The 18,930-nt window shown below is 46.6% G+C and overlaps 2 protein-coding genes across 5 annotated transcripts; both read right to left on the bottom strand.

Moving 5' to 3' along the window:
• Positions 1-316: 316 nt before the first annotated feature.
• Positions 317-7,283, bottom strand: pde6c (phosphodiesterase 6C, cGMP-specific, cone, alpha prime). Its single transcript, XM_028966445.1, has 22 exons — positions 6,638-7,283; positions 5,874-6,026; positions 5,709-5,798; positions 5,349-5,489; positions 5,200-5,274; positions 5,053-5,117; positions 4,724-4,790; positions 4,538-4,585; positions 4,313-4,462; positions 4,074-4,217; positions 3,924-3,989; positions 3,693-3,839; positions 3,503-3,610; positions 3,314-3,423; positions 3,133-3,220; positions 2,909-3,009; positions 2,720-2,827; positions 2,569-2,632; positions 2,425-2,499; positions 2,208-2,291; positions 1,951-2,104; positions 317-1,816 (listed from the first exon to the last, which is right to left on the bottom strand). Exons 1-22 carry the CDS (start codon positions 7,103-7,105, stop codon positions 1,770-1,772), a joined length of 2,553 nt encoding a protein of 850 aa, XP_028822278.1. The 5' UTR covers positions 7,106-7,283; the 3' UTR covers positions 317-1,769.
• A 2,102-nt stretch (positions 7,284-9,385) lies between these two features.
• Positions 9,386-13,501, bottom strand: cep55l (centrosomal protein 55 like). Of its 4 annotated transcripts, none has more exons than XM_028970057.1 (7): positions 13,215-13,501; positions 11,674-11,718; positions 11,399-11,549; positions 11,046-11,059; positions 10,644-11,015; positions 10,251-10,484; positions 9,386-9,860 (listed from the first exon to the last, which is right to left on the bottom strand). In XM_028970057.1, the coding sequence occupies exons 1-7, from the start codon at positions 13,392-13,394 to the stop codon at positions 9,645-9,647; spliced, it is 1,212 nt and encodes a 403-aa protein (XP_028825890.1). In that variant the 5' UTR covers positions 13,395-13,501; the 3' UTR covers positions 9,386-9,644. The 4 variants fall into 4 exon arrangements, with proteins under 4 accessions (XP_028825890.1, XP_028825891.1, XP_028825887.1 ...); XM_028970058.1 differs by having other exon boundaries at positions 11,046-11,056; XM_028970054.1 differs by having other exon boundaries at positions 10,644-11,059.
• Between the last annotated feature and the right edge of the window lie 5,429 nt (positions 13,502-18,930).

Here is an 18,930-nt window from a genome sequence, read left to right as displayed (position 1 = left end):
AGCATGGTTTCATTACGCTAATTCTAACTGTAGCAGCGTACACTGATGTAGTACAGAGTGCTGCAGTTTTAGGTATAGCACGGTTTTAAAAATTAACCAAATGTACCGAGTAACTTGAATCTACAATGATGAAAAAGAAGTAGTTAACAAATTGTGTTATGTTTTTGCATCACGCCACTTGATCTTGATTTTTTTATTTAATGACTGTTCTATTAAAGATATTAGGTTTCCATTAATTGAATAATCTGACATGTATTAACAGTATTTAATGTATTTTTTTGCAGCTGTATGGAAGAAAACAATAGAAAAAATCCGGTGAAACTTTCATGAATGCATTTATTGGATTACATGGAATCATCAGTATTCATGAATGTTAATCCTACACCTGGTTGTTAAAGGAAGAGAAAAAGTGCACATCCACACACCCGGCATGGCCTGTACACCCTCACACACATACACAAATACCAGACCGTGGTGAGAACAAGTGACATTTCCCTGATCTCTCCGAAGGTGTCACCTTTTAGCTCCAGGAACAAGTTTCCCTTTAAAGTTATTTAAGACGGATGTAATCGAGCTCTTTGTAATTAGATTACAGCGTGGTGTACTTATTCCCATCTCATTAGAAGAACGAGAACGTTGCATAAGACATTCAACGACTTAATTTTTCACGTAATGTTCACAACATTCACATACTTAACGTCGAACTTTTTACGCAATATGTCATTATCAAACATAGCTGAAATATATCACGTTTCCTGCACAGAGTGGGTCGAAATGAAACACTTTTGTAGTCTGCTTTATATAAGCATGGTATTAAAGTTTAAGTCTGTCTCAAGAGTGGGCTAATTCAATCCCATCCAATCCTATCTGCTTATAGCCCTTCATGGAGTCAGCAACTAACTTTTGAGATTATTTGCCTCTTTGTCGTAGAAGTACAGTCATTTTCAGTCGACACTGATTTCCCCCAATAAAGTATTACTTTAATATTTACCTATTTTTTTAAAATGTGAACTATGTAAAATAAAAAGATTGTCAATCTTGCATGTGTTAAATTAACACAATCTAAGATTATTAAGATTCGAAAGCCATCAGACAAGTACACAACGTTGTGCATTCGTCTATATAACTATACGGTACCGCTTTAGTAAGCATGCAGTTTGCAACGCGGACCTACGCCCCCCACAAAACGTCCGACCATCGGGGTAGTCATGCAATGCTGGTTCCCTTTTCTAGCCCACATTTAAAGACAACAGTATAAAAGTATATCTGACATTTCATCCAAAAATATATTCTTTGAATATTTGATCACGCCTATCGTCAAAGCTGCGCACTACACGAGACTTCCGACGATACGATTACGTCCGGACGCGGGTGAGAGTTGAGAAACGGCCCTGAAAAATGGAGTTGAGCGATGTGTCCCATTTCTGAAGGCTTATGGAAGATGTTGCTGAAATCAGCCCTTCGCCCCACTTCAAGACGTGCCGATGGAATAAGAACTAAATGCGCTGTGGCAGGCCGCAAAGCCCCCCCCGGCGGAAAAGTGAAGTAGTCTGCTGCTCTATCCTGACTGAACCGCGCTCAGTCCACGCCCGGCGGATACGCAGGGGCTGCCCTGTCATCCGGATCAAGTCGGAAAAAATAAAACGGGTAAATGGAGAAATAGATAAATACGACAAGTATGTAGACGAAGAGGAGGAGGCAGCGTTGTCCCGCCAGGAGCGTGTCCCGGCCCCTCGGTTGCGGTTGGTGCCAGCTCTGCGGCTCAGCGTTTAAACGATGGTGCAGGTTTTGGACTTTCCACCCTCGCCGCCTTCACCTTGGTTGGAAAAGAGACACAACGACACGTTATTCCTCAAAGATTCCCGAATTGACCGGCATTCGCGCAGGTGGTGGTGTTTGTAGGAGCGCCGTTGGGATGAAGCTGAAGACTTTTCATTGAAAGGAACGTACCTTTCTTGGCCTCTGCCTCTTCAAGCTTCTTCTTTTCATCCTCAATGGCCTTCATCTTGGCATCATAGATGTCGGCCAACTCTTTCCAATGGGCCAGGTTGTTATTCAGACCGTTAAACATGGGCGTGATTTCCTTGTGGAACCTTGAGAATTCCTGAATAAAGAAGTTCTTCTTGTCACTCCATGGGAAATAAACGTCACTTCCTAAGTACGTTGTGCTAACTTTTTATGGTTATTTGAATGTATTATCGGCTCACCTTATAGACAAATGAGCACACAAAGTTAATGAAACCGCACTGCATCTTGGGAAGTTCATCTTTTTTGTTCCTGTCCATCATAGGCTAGGATGAGAAGACAACACGTTAAGAATCAAAGTGCAACGTGTCAAGAGAACAGTTCGCTTTTACAGCCCCAGGTCCTGGATTTATTACTACATGTTCTGTAGGTTCTACTGAAGAAAGAGATGTATCTCACAATTGGCTGTTGGTCTAAGACTGTCCTCTCCAGGTCACCTTGCTCCCAGAATTCCTCTGCCACCATGAGAGCCACCTGAATGGTGAGAGTGGGTCAAACATCTGCTGACTTCCAGTGGTGCATGTGGTGCAGTCCAGCACTCACCTTACTCTGTACTTCCCAAGGCTTGGTGATGGCCGACAAATCGCACCCAGTCATCATCATTGCCCTGAATAAGACAGAAAATGATCATCTGAGGACTGTAAACAGGAGACAGCAACATGGAAAACGGACAAAATTCCGCGCAGACGTTTACATTATAATTTCCTTTCGGACCGGGTTGTTGGACACGTGGGCGATTTGGTCCTGCTCGTTTGGCATCGTCTCGGTAGCATCAACGATCTTTTGGAACATTGTCCTCTTTCTGTTTGGTGGAGACACAGCCTGGTAAGTGCATGCCACAGAACAACGCGCCGTGCAAAGTTACACATGGACGTTCGCTCACTTGAAGTACAAGGCCAGGTCAGTGGCGATGATGCAGACATCGTGCAAGTGCTGAACGGTCTCAAACTGGCGCTTCTGAAGGTTCTGGAAGATGTTGAGAGCCTGCGGGAAAACAGAGTAAAATCTTCAGGCTCCACAGACCTCACTAATTGCATGGTGTTGGACATCGACCGTCCTCGGTTCCTGATTGCTGTCCTAGTCAGATGTTGTTTTAAAGATTCAGACCTCATCTTCCATCAGGGTCTTGCTGTACTGAAGGTGGTGCCTCTCCAAGATGGACGAACCGTGGAGCCTGGCTAGAGGCGACCCGCTCCTGCAGAGAACAGAAATAAATCGCGGGCGTGTAGCTTGCTGGTCTCAGTTGAGATCATCGGCACAAAATGAATGGAACTAGAGAAGGCCATACTTGGTCTGGTACAGGTTGTTGGTCCCCCTGTGGTCAATATCATGGCAGAATGCAGCGGCCACCATTGCAAAGGCTTCCAGGTCTGAGTAGTACTTCCTCAACTTCCCGGTCTGTTCGAGAGTTGGGTTGAGACACGTTCAGACATTTTTATTTGCAACAGTCAAATGAAAGGAAGCCTGAAAGACTGACTTGCAGTAGGGTGAACATGGTCTGGCCCACGTTGAAGCCGTGTCTCCAGTTGTGGTAGGTGATGTCGCGGTACCCCTTGCGGACCGTGTACATCCACCTCGTGAGGACCTGGATTTGGGGTCAGAGGGGAAATTCCGCGAGGCTTAGGACTCGCCGCTCTGCCGTTCCTGAGAATGAACGGCGTGCTTACCTCTGCTGGCACTTTAAACTTCTCCACCACATTGAGCTCGAAAAAGCAGCGGATGCCGCCCTTGATCAGGTCAAGAGGGGTCACTGGCAAATCGCTGAAGTGAAACTCCAGCAAGTCTATGTCTTTGGCTTCTGGGCAATTTTTCCTCTGTTCAATGACACACATGCATTGTGTAAAACCACACAGTGAACAAGTAGGGGTTTTTTATCCAAAAAAAGGGCAATATCGTACCAAGAGCTTGTACATTTCCTTCTGATCGCAATCCTCTGGTTTCATGTCAAACTTCTCGATTGTGTTCTGGAACAGTGGAACCATGGGATCAGTTTAAGGCCTGTCTGGGCCATTTCTCTACGTTCCATCTCACTGTATGTCACCCCTTACCAGAACCTCCTGGACCTCCTCTGACGTGGCCCTGGTCTGGTACATGAGCATCTCCTGGGCAATGTCTTTTTTCCACTCCATCCGGTTCAGTCTGTCGTAGGTGTCGCAGTTCAAGTGGGACCAACCCAAGAACTGTGTGAGTGCCTGTCGCACAACGGCCAGACGCAGTACAATTACAAACCGGCGATGGCCACCTGAGGCCAGCCAACCAATCCAAGCTCAGACAGGGAAACGTTCACCTCCATGATCTGCTCGTCCTGCTCGTCGAAAGGTTTGCCGTCTTTGCGGTTGAAGAAAGTCGCGATGCCCACAATTTCTTCCTTCTTGTTGACAATTGGCAAGGACAGGACGTTTTGGATGACAAAGCCTGTGTCGTCGACTTGCTCTTTCTGAATTGTGGGAGAAGCAGCGGTTAGTGTACATGCCAAGCGTGCGGAGGTCTGTCACGTGGCGCCCCAACTCACCTGGAACGTGAAGTAGTCATCTGCTGCAACGTTCATCATGTTGCAAATCTGTAAGCGAGTAACAAACGCACATTGTGGACAAATAATAACGCTGCTTAAACGAATCGTTACTTTGCTGTGGATTTACACCCGCGAGCCATGATCAGACACGACAGGAGGGGACCGGAGAGGACTATTCCAACTCACAAAGGCGTTCTCAGCAACGTATGTGGGAAGTCCGCTGACAAGAGCCCAGTGGTCGACTGGAGGAGTCCTGCGGGACACAGGTCCACACACAATTACAAACGGTCAGTGAACCAAGCCTCGCCGTCCTGTCTGTCTCTGTCTTATTCGCCACCTCGTTTGCATTTGTGACATTTATCAGACGCCCAGAGAGACTTACGATCAGTAGTGACAGGGACTGGAGACATTCAGGGTTAAGTGTCTTGCTCAGGGACACCATGGCAGTAAGTGGGGTTTGAACCTGGGACCGGTGCGTTACAGAATGGCGATTCACTGGGCGTCGGCATACTCACGGTATGACTTTGATTTCTTCCTTGTCTTCTAAAATGTAGTCAATGATTTTGTAGAAAACCACTTCCTGCAAGACATGGTCAGGAGGTCGTCAGGCATTTTAATGTGGACAGACGAGGGCATGTTGGGAACGGGAGCAAAGCTCTTACTCTGCCGTCAGGCGTCTTGGGGCCTTTGTATGGCTCCACGTCTCCAAGTTTTACTGGCCATTCATCATAGAATTCCTTCAGGAAAAAGTTGAAACTGGTCATTTCCAGGTCATTCCAATAAAAGTTGAACATCTGTATCGTAGGCGTACCTTTTCTTTGGTCATGTCCAGAAGTCCAACGGAATACCTATTGCAGTTCAGGTAGGTTCTGACTGTGTACAGGGCCTTGTGAAACTGCCGCTCAATGTCCGTAAGCTCTTCAAACACTTTGCTTGCCGACCACAGGAGAACCTTGAGATTAGCGGTGATAAAATTGCACGGTTAGAATTGAAGGAGATGCCCTCACGCCATCTACTTTGAGTTCGCCTGTTGAACGTCAGAGTGACTGTCGCATGTGTCTAGGACTTCTTGACAGCATGAAAGCGCATCATGACATCAAATTTATCGCCAATGGTTAATTTTTTTAAATTATCGTTAAAAAGTATTGTTCATGGTGGAACGCGTGGTCACCTGACTTCTCCTGAGCTCCACGTTCCACATGTACGACGTGTAATGCTGCACGGCGATGACCGTGGCAAAAGTCATGTATTTCTGGAAGACCTGTGGACACAAGGCGAGAAGATGACAACCCGGTAGACTTTGCGGAGTTGCGGGTTTTTTGGCGGACGGTCTCACCTCTTCGTCTGCTTTTGAGAACTCGCTCGACCCGATTTTGTTTAATGCCGTTATGATGCCAAGGACGTCTTTGCCGTGCATGATCGGAGCGATGAGCATGTTCTTTGTCGTGTATCCCGTTTGCTTGTCCACAAATTCACTGAAACGAGGATTCTGCAGAGAACCAAACAAATTGTCACAGAGGAGACAAAGAGTCTCGAACAATCGATTCTTATGCTGGCCTTTCACGGCAAAATAATCCACAAAGGCAGGCCGCACCGTAACACACTCAATTATGTCGACATTTCACATATAATCGTCTGAATTCATTAGGGATGCGTTTTAAATTGTCCAGGACTCCATTTGGCACATATTACAGCATATTTTTACATCTTAAGCTTATTTAGAAGGCCACGCAGGGTCGTCAGCATTAGAAAATGATTGGATATTTTGATAAATATATTACGATGTTTTTTTTTCCATCTAGGCTCCAAATGTAAGATGGCACCTGTCAAGTTTCCAGTCATATTTTGAGGAAGAAATCTCACATTTGGGCCAATACGGTAATATCCATAAACTAAGACCCTTTACTGGTTAAATAAGCTGGCGTGAATCTTTGCCATGCATTTTATATTTAACATACACAAAAAACAATGCACCTTATGACATGAAATTAATCTTGCTGCTCATTCGCAGATTTAGTCGTACCCAAGTGTGCAGGTTACTTCTTCAAATATTCTGCCACCACGATGCACGTATGCATGTATTCCAACATTTTTACCAACCTTCTTGACATCGGGAATGTTGGCCGGCTTCTTGGAGGTGGTGATCTGCCCGACGATTCCCACATCCGTGGGGAACACGATCTCGGCAGCCGGGTTGACCAGATTGGACTCGAATTTGGAGGTAGGGGTGATGTCGAAGAGGCACGTGGCCAGTTCGCCGATCCCGTTCCTCGCCCTGTAGATGAAGTAGCTGCAGCGGTCGGCGTTCACCATCAGGCACGTCCGCTGGATGACTTTGTGCATGGCCTTCTCCATCACCGTCTCCGTGTGCATGTCCTTGACCAGGTCGAAGATGACGTTGGCCTCCTGGATCTTCGAGACCTCGCTGAACGAGGCCACATCTTTCACCTCGAAGTTCTCGCTAAAAGCGGCAGTGATGACCTCCTGTCTCACCTTCTTGTCGAAGAACTCTTTGGCGAACTGGGGGTTGTTCTCCAGGTATTTCTCCACGCTGTCCTTGTCTGCCATGTTTGTCTCAGTGCGGCCGGCCTCGATCTCACAGACGCATTACTTGCGCAGGGAAGAACGAGGAGAAAGCGTTCGGCGTTGGAAAGCTTAGTCCTCTGGTCCCTGGTGCATCGTCTGCTCCGCTGTGGCGCAAGTCGCAAGCAGCCCGGCTCTGCTCTCGCGGTCAGGCCGGCAGAATGTGACAGCTTAGGGGCTGAAAGGATCAAAGTGGCCGCTAATTAATGTGACGTCATGACATTAAACCCCTAAGCTTTCTTAGCCCGTAAATCCCAACACTGATCATTTTATGTTGGACAATCCTATCAGAAGCCAGACGCAAAAACCTGCTGTTTTCTCCCGTGTTGAAAAGCGACAGTCGAATTTACCTTCTGCGCCTTGTTAGACGTTTCGAGGTGTTCCTGGTTTATTTGTACAGATCCAGAACCCTCTAGTCGTCACGTATCCTGGCTGTGCATGCTTTGCATTCAAACGCTTGTCTGGCACTTGACCCCGTGATGACCGAGGGAAGTTGCCGAGTGAGAAATTGGGGCCTTTCGCTGTTTCTGGGGGTGTGAGCTCGTTTCAAGATTCTGGAATTTGGTTGCTTACGAATTCAGTACCATTCTTGAGATCAAATTGAAAGTGGCTCCCGTCTAAAAGACAAGCAATGTCACCCCAAAAAAAAGTTGTGGCATGAAAGTGCATTCTTATTAGATGGATTAAGAAACACCCCCGTCACACCAATGGTATAGTGAGATTTTTGCAGTTGTGCCTCATGCAGCTACGTCACATACAGTACGTCTCAATGGGCTTTGACAGGCCCTACAGTTGACACCCCCCACACTTGACCCTTCTGCACACGAAAAAAACTCTAGGAGAGAGAGAAAAAAGAAAGGAAGAAACCTTGGGAAGGAGTGATACAGAGAGGGACCCCCTTCCAGGGTAGAGTGAGCCTGCAAATGGTGTCAGTGCAGGGTTGGTGATGATATAATAATAAGTCCTACAGTTGTAGGGTTGGAGGAGTCCAGGATGTAGTCAGTGTCATGGTCAGTATTATAGTATTATGGTATTGTTTAAATGTTTATACATTTATTTATGTATTTTGTTTTTATTGCTTACGTTGCTTTTGCATTTTGAAGTGAAATTCAAGTCAAGTCAAGTGAATAAACGTGTCCAAAAAAAATAAAAGGAACAGGGCCTCTGAAAGCACCGAGGTTAAAGGTCGGCCTATTTTGACCGCTCGCAGCGTCTCTCTCTCTTCGAATACGGGGGCCACTTTCTTTTCTTCGCTGGAGAACAACAGACAGGACGGGTGTTAGGCGGCTGAGAAAAGCCCTGCATCATTTGGGATTTAGTCAGAGTGATTACTGGCATGTCCTCCGCCTTAAAAGGAAGCGACTTGGCAGCCGGGGCTGGTTTGTGCGCTGGTGACGGTCCCGAATTTTACTCTTTCAATTCTAAATACGTTCTGCACGTTTTTCAGACGTAAGAGGAACTGCGAACGCTGACAGAGAGTCGCATCTCGTGTCGGGAGTCCGAAGGATCGACCTCTTTCCAGGTGACCGAAGCCTCGGCCAGAATACCTGGCAGGTGATGTCCCACCGAGGCCACCCCTCTCAGCGTCACAGTTGCGTAGAGACGGTGAGGGGAGGAGTCCCGGCTGGATCAGCCGCCGTAAACCCCATCTGCCGTGCACTGAGTCAGTGCTGACTTACACTCCGATGTTGGGTGTGTCACGTGCTTTTATGGACTTTATGTTCCATGAAATAATATGCAATATAAAATGACCGGGGCTGCGGTATCCTGCATTCGCCACTTTCCTCCAGAACCGCGTATGCTGCGATATCTAAAAGAATTTCATCTCATCCCGTTATCCTTTGGCCATAGAGCGGCCTCCTACATGGTGTGTGCAAGGAAAACAGCCCTTCATCGTCACCGTCATTATCAGGGTGGGCGCATGGCTTTATCATTTCCCTATAATATATAAAAAGCATTCGGTTGCATTTTATATGCACCCCCTCCTCTTCCTCCTCTTGGTTTAACGTGCGGTAACCACCGTCGGCGCGGCCCACGCAACAAGACATCTTTAACCTCTTTTCCCCCTGCGGGCACAGTCGCCGCGGTAATCCTGCCCCTTAAAGAGTTTAATGCAAGGATTTAACTCAAGGAATCTAATTTGAGCCTTAGAGACAGGGCGCCAAGTGCCAGGAGAGAGTCGACACTTTTGAAGAGCACTTTGGGTCTTTTTTTTTGGTTCTCCCCTTCACGCAATTTATTTTACAGAAATAAGCGCACGTCCCAATGATTTTTCCCTTTACAAAAATAATCTGATAAAACCCACACAACTAGCCATAAATTACTATAAAAAATATATATATATTACACAGCAACCCAATAAAATACCTTTTACACACCACAATATAGAGATTCTACTTTACATACGAGAGATAAAAAAAAATAATAAAAAAAATACCAATAAGAAAAACACCCCAAGCACATAAATGAACGCCAGCGCGCACACACGGGTAGAAAAGGAAGCAAGACTGCGTGAAAGTGCATTTTATGCGTCGGCGTAATAGCAGTACTCGATGTGCGCCAGGAGTTCACTGTGCCGACTGGCGGGGTACTGGGTCTTGCAACTTGGACACTCCAGGAAGCTCGTGTCCAGGAGGCTGGGCATTTTGGACGGCGAGGGGTGGTCCTCGATGGCGAGCCGCTCCAGGTCCAGCCCGTCGTAGTAGCCGGTCTCGGGGACATGAAGCTCCCTCTGCTGTTTCTGAGGGACACAGACAGCGTCATCAACAATACAATGAATAATAATATAAAAAGGGCAGTGAGTAAAACACCGAACCAGACGGCCACAGAAGTCCCAGGTTCGAACCCTACTTACTACCGCCCGTGTCCCCGAGCGGGACACTGTCGTCAGGGGGACCGTCCCAGTCACTGCTGACTGTTAAGTGTCCTGTTCTGGATAAGGGGCGTCTGGTAAATGCATTTCTGCATCAGCCTTAGTCAGTATGACTATAATAATCCAATGCATATTCCATATTGAAATAATCCATTATTTCAATATGGAATATGCATTTTTCTCAGACAGAGACGTGAACCCAGAAATGGTGAGGTTAGTGAAGAAGACACCTATAAAGACATGTAAACGTTGACTCACGGCTAGATCCAGCCTGGCTATTTCTTCCCTGGCTTTGCGAAGCTCCTTCTGCATTTTGTGCAGCTGGCGCTGTACATTTTGATGCCGTTGCTCCTGCTGAAGAAGCTCGGCGGTCCTCCTCCGCTCGTCCTCCAGCCGGGCGTTGGCGCTCTCCAGCTCGGCCTGCAGGTGGCGCGCCCGCTCGGCCCAATTCTGCCTCTCCTCCGCCAGCACCTGCCTGCCGTCCTCTCGACTCTGAACCAGGACCAGACAGAGCACCTTACAGTCAGTAATGACAGGGACAGTCCCCCTGGAGACACTCAGGGACATGATAGTAAGTGGGGTTTGAACCTGGGACTCTTCTGGTTCACAGGTGCACGTTTGATAGACGAGAATGGTGAGACGTGGACACACCTGCTGCAGAAGGTCGGCGGTCCTCCTCCGCTCGTCCTCCAGCCGGGCGTTGGCGCTCTCCAGCTCGGCCTGTAGGTGGCGCGCTCGCTCGGCCCAATTCTGCCTCTCCACCTCCTGGGCCCGGCTCGTCTCCCCCAGGCGTTTCCTCAGCTGGTCCAGCTCCTCCTGGGCCCGGCTCGTCTCCCCCAGGCGTCTCCTCAGCTGGTCCAGCTCCTCCTGGGCCCGGCTCGTCTCCCCCAGGCGTCTCCTCAGCCGGTCCAGCTCTTCCTGGGCCCGGCTCGTCTCCCCCAGGCGTCTCCTCAGCCGGTCCAGCTCCTCCTGGGCCCGAGCCGCCTCCCGGCTCGCCTCCTCCAGGCGTCTCCTCAGCTGGTCCAGCTCGGCCTGGGCCTGCAGCTTCTCGCCGCCCTCCTGAGCTGCTGAGGAACAGGATGAAGACCATCATACCGACGCGAGATCTAATATTCATCCTGGTTTGATAATCAGATTATGCCATTAAACGCTTTATTGGTGTTAACAGCCGCGATCCCAATGGGATCAGACAATGATGCTGAATATGGGGGAAAAGTGGCTAATGAGGACCATTATAACGTTTACAATGGAATTTGTGAGGAGCCAGTGACCCAAATCGATTGGGCACGCGAGGCGGGAGCCTCAGGTGTGAAATTAACCTTGAAGTGACACCGGACTGGGTGACAATCCGCTGTGGGTTTTAGCGGCTCGGATAAACAGCGCGGAAATAAAAGCCCTTCACCAACCCGTTGAATCGGCGCCTTTGTGTTGCTGTTGGAGCGCGCCGTTGGCCCGGCTCGCCGGCTTCTCCAGCTCCTGCAGCCTCGCCAAGAGCCCCCGGACGAAGGCCTCGCGCTGCTGGTCGTAAACCAGCCACTGCCGGTTCTTCTCCAGGGCCTGTTGCCACCGCGAGGGGAGAAGCGTGCGAAGCACCAGATGGAGGTTTATTTTCAGGGCTTTAATGAAGGCCGGGACGTGGTAACAGGGACAACAGAGGAGAACATGCCATGCCATGACTTACGTCACTCAACTGCTCCTGCAACGCTGCGATTTCTCCAGACGGAGCCTAACAATCAAAAAACAAAACACATCATTCACTTTTACAGAATACTTCATTAGTGAGGCTTCTCAATCCTGCTTTCTGAGGACTTTCACCAGACTTGGAACAGTCATGGTGAGAGCCAGCAGGAGCCCTGTGTTCCCTAATAGACTGCTGGGTTAATATAAGAAATAAAAAAAACCCCCCGGAGCCTGACGAACACCTGATTCAGCTCATTTCCATCTCAGCGCCGCCTCCGTGACGCCACAGTGTTTTTAATGCACAGAATACTAAAGAGCGAATAAAAGGAGTTCATGGTTTTCCAACTTTTCCCACATCTGAGGGGAGGGGAAAAGGGAATCAGCATCAGCCAAGCTTTTCAGTTGTGGTAATGAGCTCAGATATTTCCACTAAACTGGGGGGGGGTACCTTTATTACCAATAATCTTAAAGTACCATACCACATTTATTACAAAGCACTTTAACACAGGAAGTTCACTGGGTCTTCTAGAGCTTTACTCTCAATAAAGCTGGAAATCCCCTGCTTTGTATTTTTATTTTACATAATGCACAATTAACAGTGGTGGCCTAGCGGGAAAGGAAACGAACCCGCAATCGGGGGTAACACACTCGCCTGTGAACCAGAAGACCCAGGTTCAAACCCCACTTACAACCATCGTGTCCCTGAGCAGGACACTTAACCCTGAGTGCCTCCAGGGGGGGACTGTCCCTGTCACTTCTGACTGTAAGTCACTCTGGATAAGGGCGTCTGGTAAATGCCGTAAATGTAAATGGGTTCAAGGTGGCACCGAGGTCCCCTTGATCAAGGTACCGTCCCCACATGCTGCTTCCCGGCCACTGAGAGTTAAAAGCAGAGGACAAAAACAATCACTTTCACTTTAAAACGCTCGAAGGTCTATGGAAAGTCAGTGCTGACATCTAGTGGGCAAACTGATGTGACAAGAAATGACGCTGAAGTTCTTGATTTCATCTTCTCATTAAAAAAAATACAACTTGTCAAGTGAGTGGCTCTTGTGGTTCACGGTCAATAAATCTGCTATATTATGATTATTATTCTGTAATTCCCGATTTTACACATATCATTTCACAATAAACACGACATAAACGCTTGCGAAATTTAAAAGCAAGTGGAACCTCAGTGGAACCTTGGCGGCTCGGGATTCGAACCGAACTGCGGTGGTGGCCTAGATTGGCCAGTGGTGGCCTCAGGAGGTCGTCGGTTCGAATCCCGAGCCACCACTGAGCAAACATTTATTTTATTTTTTTTTGTAAAGAACCGGCAACCTTCTGATTTCGGGTCCGCTTCCTTAACCGCCAGGCCACCGCAGCACAATCACACAATTGTTGCTCCAATCTTAAAGATTAAGATAAAACTTTGTAGTCACGGTCATCTTTTCATTTGAGGGGCACCGTCTGCACCGCAGACTCCACCGACTGCTTCCTACAGAATGTGGCCAACAGGGCGAATAAAGAATAAAAGCAGCGGGTAAACGCCACCCCGACCTCCGGCAGTGCAGCAGCGCCCGGGTCCTGCCTCCCAGCCCGCTTCGCCATGTCGTCCAGGGTCTCCTTCAGCCGCACATTCTCCCGGCGAAGCTTGTCCAGCTCCTGCTCCGCACTGGCGGCTGCGGACCTGAACCCCAGCTTGCTCGCAAACGCCTTCTTCGCGGCCCCGGAAGCCATTTCCCCGGGAGCGCGGTGTTCGAGCGCGAATGGAAGGAGGACAAAATGTGACAGACGTGTCGCCCGGACGCCACTTCCGACTCTCCGACAGATTTTGAAATGCGCCGCGCCTGACGTCACAGCTTCTTCTTCTGCGGCGTTCCACGGCGGATGGCGCCTTACCGCCACCAGCTGGTAAGGAGTATGGACCGGATGCCAAATCTACCGTAGCGGGAATAAGTGAATAAGTAGACCCAAAAAAACTAACAAAAAACAAAACCAAATCATCCCAACTAGACCAGTCAGCCCAAGAAATTGCAGGATAGCCATTAGCACATAGTTGGCCACAACAACCTGACGTCACATCCGGGTTCAGCGGGTTCCGATCACGGGCTGTTTCCCATTTTCCTTTCATAGTAGGGTCAAAATGACAACAATGTACTCGTTGTCCCTTATATATTTTTTAAAAAGTGAATACTCCCTTTTTATTTGGCAGTGGCTGCCGAAATCGTGCCACTGCGCATGCGCACAGTAGATCAGTCCTGGGGAACTGTCATGGCAGGCTTTGGGCTGCAGGGTCCTGGGTACCAGCATTTCCCAGGAGCTGAAGTGGGAGACCAACATCTCCTCCATCCTCAAAAAGACCCAGCAGAGGATGCACTTCCTGAGACAACTGAAGAAGTCTAGCCTTCCAGAGGAGCTGCTGATCCAGTTCTTTAAATTTTAAAGTGAAGTGATTGTCACATGTGATACACATCAGCACAGCACACGGTGCACACAGTGAAATTTGTCCTCTGCATTTATCCCATCACCCTGAGTGAGCAGTGGGCAGACATGACAGACGCCCGGGGAGCAGTGTGTGGGGACGGTGCTTTGCTCAGTGGCACCTCAGTGGCACCTTGACGGATTGGGATTCGAACTTGCAACCTTCTGATTACGGGGCCGCTTCCTAAACCGCTAGGCCACCACTGCCCCCAGTTCTACATGCCTCCATCACAGCCTGGTATGGCGCAGCCACTCAGAAGCACAGGAAGAGACTGCAATGGACCGTACGGACGGCAGAAAAGATGACTGTTGTCCCCTTGCCCTCCATCCAGGACCATTTTTCTCAGGAACCAGGAAACGGGGAAGGCAGGGAATATCATCACAGATCCCTCACACCCTCACACACAGACCTGGTGCCCTCTGGCAGACGACACAGGAACAGTTTCTTTCCGATTGACGTCACCTCCTAAAAAGCTGAACTGTCAAACCGTTACGCACCTACAGCGTTGCAGCTTCATGCACACTTCTATTATTCACGTCAGAATCATGTGAACTTTGTCGGTTCAAATCAAATTGATTTGCTTATTAATTTTGCTTGCAAAGCGAAAATCTTGTTTTTCTATTTCTACTTATTATTATTCCACCTGTTTTTCTCACTGCAACTAGTCCTACAGTTTTCATCGCACATCCTAGAAAGTCTACACGAGATGAACGCCACACCCGCGTACGCCAGATCACATCAGTTGGCCATGTTGGTTTTAATTATTTCTATTTATTTTCACAATAAATTTAAAGCATTAGTTCCTTCTTAAGTTCAAAGGGAAGTGTGAGTTGTCGAGTTTTTCTCAAATTCATTAGTTTTTGCGCTTTGCCATTGTTGGCTCTTCTGCTGCTGCATCTTTTGACTTGATGGCCTCTCATTTCCAACTTTGTCGAATTAACTTCCATCTTCTGTGCTGAGGGGCTGGAGGAAACCGGGGGAGACGTTCCTCCATCTCCTGCAGCTCCCTGTTCTGGGTGGGAAGAGAGTCTCTCCGTTGCTTTATTTGATTCTGAAGGTTATTCCAGAAGTTCTTTTTCAAGGTACGGATGAGAAGTGAGTCTTTTGGAGTCCTTCTCACATTCATCCGCCTTTTGGGTTCAATGGCTCTTCTGCTGCATGAGGGCATCTCAACTCCAACTCTTTGGATGTGATGGCCTCTTATTTCTAATTTTATCAATGTCTCCTCCTCCTTCTGTACTGCAGGTTTTGCATCCTGACTGTGTGAGACTGGACACTCCTCCATCTCCTGCAACACCCTGTTCTGGGTGGGAAGAGAGTCTCTCCGTTGCTTTATTTGATTCTGAAGGTTATTCCAGAAGTTCTTTTTCAAGGTACGGATGAGAAGTGAGTCTTTTCGAGGTCTTCTCATATTCAACCGCCTTTTGGGTTCAATGGCTCTTCTACTGCATGAGGGCATCTCAACTCCAACTCTTTGGATGTGATGGCCTCTTATTTCTAATTTTATCAATATCTCCTCCTCCTTCTCTACTGCAGGTTTTGCATCCTGACTGTGTGAGACTGGACACTCCTCCATGTTCTGCAGCTCCCTGTTCTGGGTGGGAAGAGAGTCTCTCCGTTGCTTTATTTGAATCTGAAGGTTATTCCAGAAGTTCTTTTTCAAGGTACGGATGAGAAGTGAGTCTTTTCGAGGTCTTCTCATATTCAACCGCCTTTTGGGTTCAATGGCTCTTCTACTGCATGAGGGCATCTCAACTCCAACTTTTTGGACGTGATGGCCTCTCATTTCCAAGTTTATCAATGTCTCCTCCTCCTTCTGTACTGCAGGTTTTGCATCCTGACTGGGTTAGACTGGGCACTCCTTCATGCTCTGCAGCAACCTGTTGTGGTTGTGAAGAGTGTCTCTCCATTGCTTTCGGATATACTGAAGCATATTGCATTACATCTTTCTCATTGTTTAAATGAGATCTGAGATGGATCTCAAATCTATCTTTTGCCTTGTGGCTTTTGACTCCCTTGACTCTGATGTACCTCTAGACATTTACACAGTCGTAGTACAAATGAAGCTGTGTGTGTTTGGCTGGGTATTTATATATATAAAGAATATCAGCCAATAGGATTGCCTACAAATATGATGTCATTCAGGGCTGCTCAGTGATTGGTTGATATTTACACCAATGGGATTGCTTGACAATATGATGATGTCATTAATCATTATTCTTTGCATTTTACTCTATTTCTGTTTCCTGAGGTTGATTTGCTTATTAATTTTGCTTGCAAAGTGAAAATCTTGTTTTTCTATTTCTACTTATTATTATTCCACCTGTTTTTCTCACTGCAACTAGTCCTACAGTTTTCAATACACATCCTAATAAGTCTACACATTTTCTGGCGCCGTGCAGAGCATCCTGACACAGAACCTCACTTAAGCCAGGTTTACCCAGCAACACCCCCACCAGCGAGATGAACGCCACACCCGCGTACGCCAGATCACATCAGTTATTGCACTTCATTATTTTGTGTTTTTTTTGTTAATAATCTGTATTTTGTGCATGTCTGTAAATAAGATCCTGGCTGTATGCTGTATTTTGCTCTTACCTGTATTTTGTATTGTACGCTGCTCCTTGAGAAACTCCAGCTTGTGTGTATTACCATACTTGGGCTTTAAACTTACAATTCTGATTCTTATTTTAAAATCACTAAAATGGCACTTTGCCATTGTTGGCTCTTCTGCTGCTGCATCTTTTGACTTGATGGCCTCTCGTTTCCAACTTTGTCAATTTAACTTCCACCTTCTGTGCTGAGGGGCTGGAGGAAACTGGGGGAGACGTTCCTCCATCTCCTGCAACACCCTGTTCTGGGTGGGAAGAGAGTTTCTCCATTGCTTTATTTGATTCTTAAGGCTATTCCAGAAGTTCTTTTTCAAGGTACGGATGAGAAGTGAGTCTTTTGGAGTCCTTCTCACCTTCATCCGCCTTTTGGGTTCAATGGCTCTTCTGCTGCATGAGGGCATCTCAACTCCAACTCTTTGGATGTGATGGCCTCTTATTTCTAATTTTGTCAATGTCACCTCCTCCTTCTGTACTGCAGGTTTTGCATCCTGACTGGGTGAGACTAGACACTCCTCCATGTTCTGCAGCTCCCTGTTGTGGTTGTGAAGAGTGTCTCTCCATTGCTTTCGGGCATTCTGAAGCTTATTGTATAAGATCTTTCTCATTGTATAAATGATATTTGAGTTGTCTCGGGTCCTTCTCAAATCCATATTTTGCCTTGTGGCATTTCTGGAGAGATGTCCCCTTGACTCTGATGCAACTCTAGACATCATCCTCAGTTTTGGAAAGTAGACGTTTACACAGTCGTAGTTGTTGTACAAATGAAGCTGTGTGTTGTTTGGCTGGGTATATATATAGAGAACATCAGCCAATAGGATTGCCTGAAAAATATGATGTCATTCAGGGCTGCTCAGTGATTGGCTGATAATTACACCAATGGGATTGCTCGACAATATGATGACGTCATTAATCATTATTCTTTGCATTTTTCTCTATTTCTGTTTCCTGAGATTGATTTGTTTATTATTTTTGCTTGGAAAGCGAAAACCTTGCTTTTCTATTTCTACTTGTTATTATTCCACCTTTTTTTCTCACTGCAACTAGTCCTACAGTTTTCACGTATTCACTTATAATGAGAAATTTAACTTGTCCTCGGTTCCTCACATTTCAACATTTTGACATAAAACTTGGTTAACACCTTCATCTAAGGCCAACTTAATTATCTCTTTTACTTTTTCACCCCCTTTTATCACTTTTTGTTATCACTCCATCCCATTGAAGCCCATTAATTTTACAGATGTACAATGGTAACATTTTCAGTCTTTTAAATAACAGTGTTGACATGTCCCAAAAGTCACTAAATTTAACGTGACTCATCGCTGCCATGCAAACATTAAACTGTTTCAGTTTTTTCATGATACATTGTGGCAATACCCCATTCGCATGTTAACATGCTAGCATTAACACTAAATTTAATGTGACTTATCGTGGCCATGCCACATTAGATTAACATGCAAACACGCACATTTTTCAACAAGGATCCAAACGTCATCAAAATTCACACAATGCATTGTGGCCATGCCTTGTTAGCATTTTTTATGTTAGCATGCTAGCATTAACACGCAATTTTTTAAAACATGTTTCAAATTTTACATGTTACATTGTGGCAATGCCTCGTTAGCATTTTTGATGTTAACATGCTAGCATTATAATGTTAACATGCTCATTTTTGTAAACATGTTCCAATTTTTACGTGATGATTAGTGGCCACGTCTTGTTAGCCTTCTTGACGTTAGCATGCTAGCATTACCATGGTAACATGCAAATTTTTCATCATGGTTCAAATGTCACAAAATTTCTCATGGACACCCCTTGTTAGCAGTTTCGACGTTACCATGCTAGCACTAGCATGCTAACATACTAAGTTTAAAACATGCTCTAAACATCACCAAATTTAATGTGAAGCATCATGGCCACGCCCTGTTAGCATTTTTGACGTGCTGGTGTTAGTATTATCATCGATATTATTATTTCTGAATGCTACAAACGTCACCAAATTGACACATTAATGAGGGAGACTTCAACTATTTGCAAGTTACATTTACTTGAGTAACCTTTTGAAAGTAATGTACTTCTAAGAGTAGGTTTACAACGGCATACTTTTACTTTTATTTGAGTACATTTATAAATAAGAAACTCTACTCTTACTTCGCTACATTGAGGAACATTCGACTTGTTA

The sequence above is a fragment of the Denticeps clupeoides genome, chromosome 2 (genome assembly GCF_900700375.1).
Source record: "Denticeps clupeoides chromosome 2, fDenClu1.1, whole genome shotgun sequence".
Taxonomy (NCBI): Eukaryota; Metazoa; Chordata; class Actinopteri; order Clupeiformes; family Denticipitidae; genus Denticeps; species Denticeps clupeoides.
Note: the sequence above shows the minus strand (reverse complement) of the source record. Positions and strands in the feature narration are given on the sequence as shown.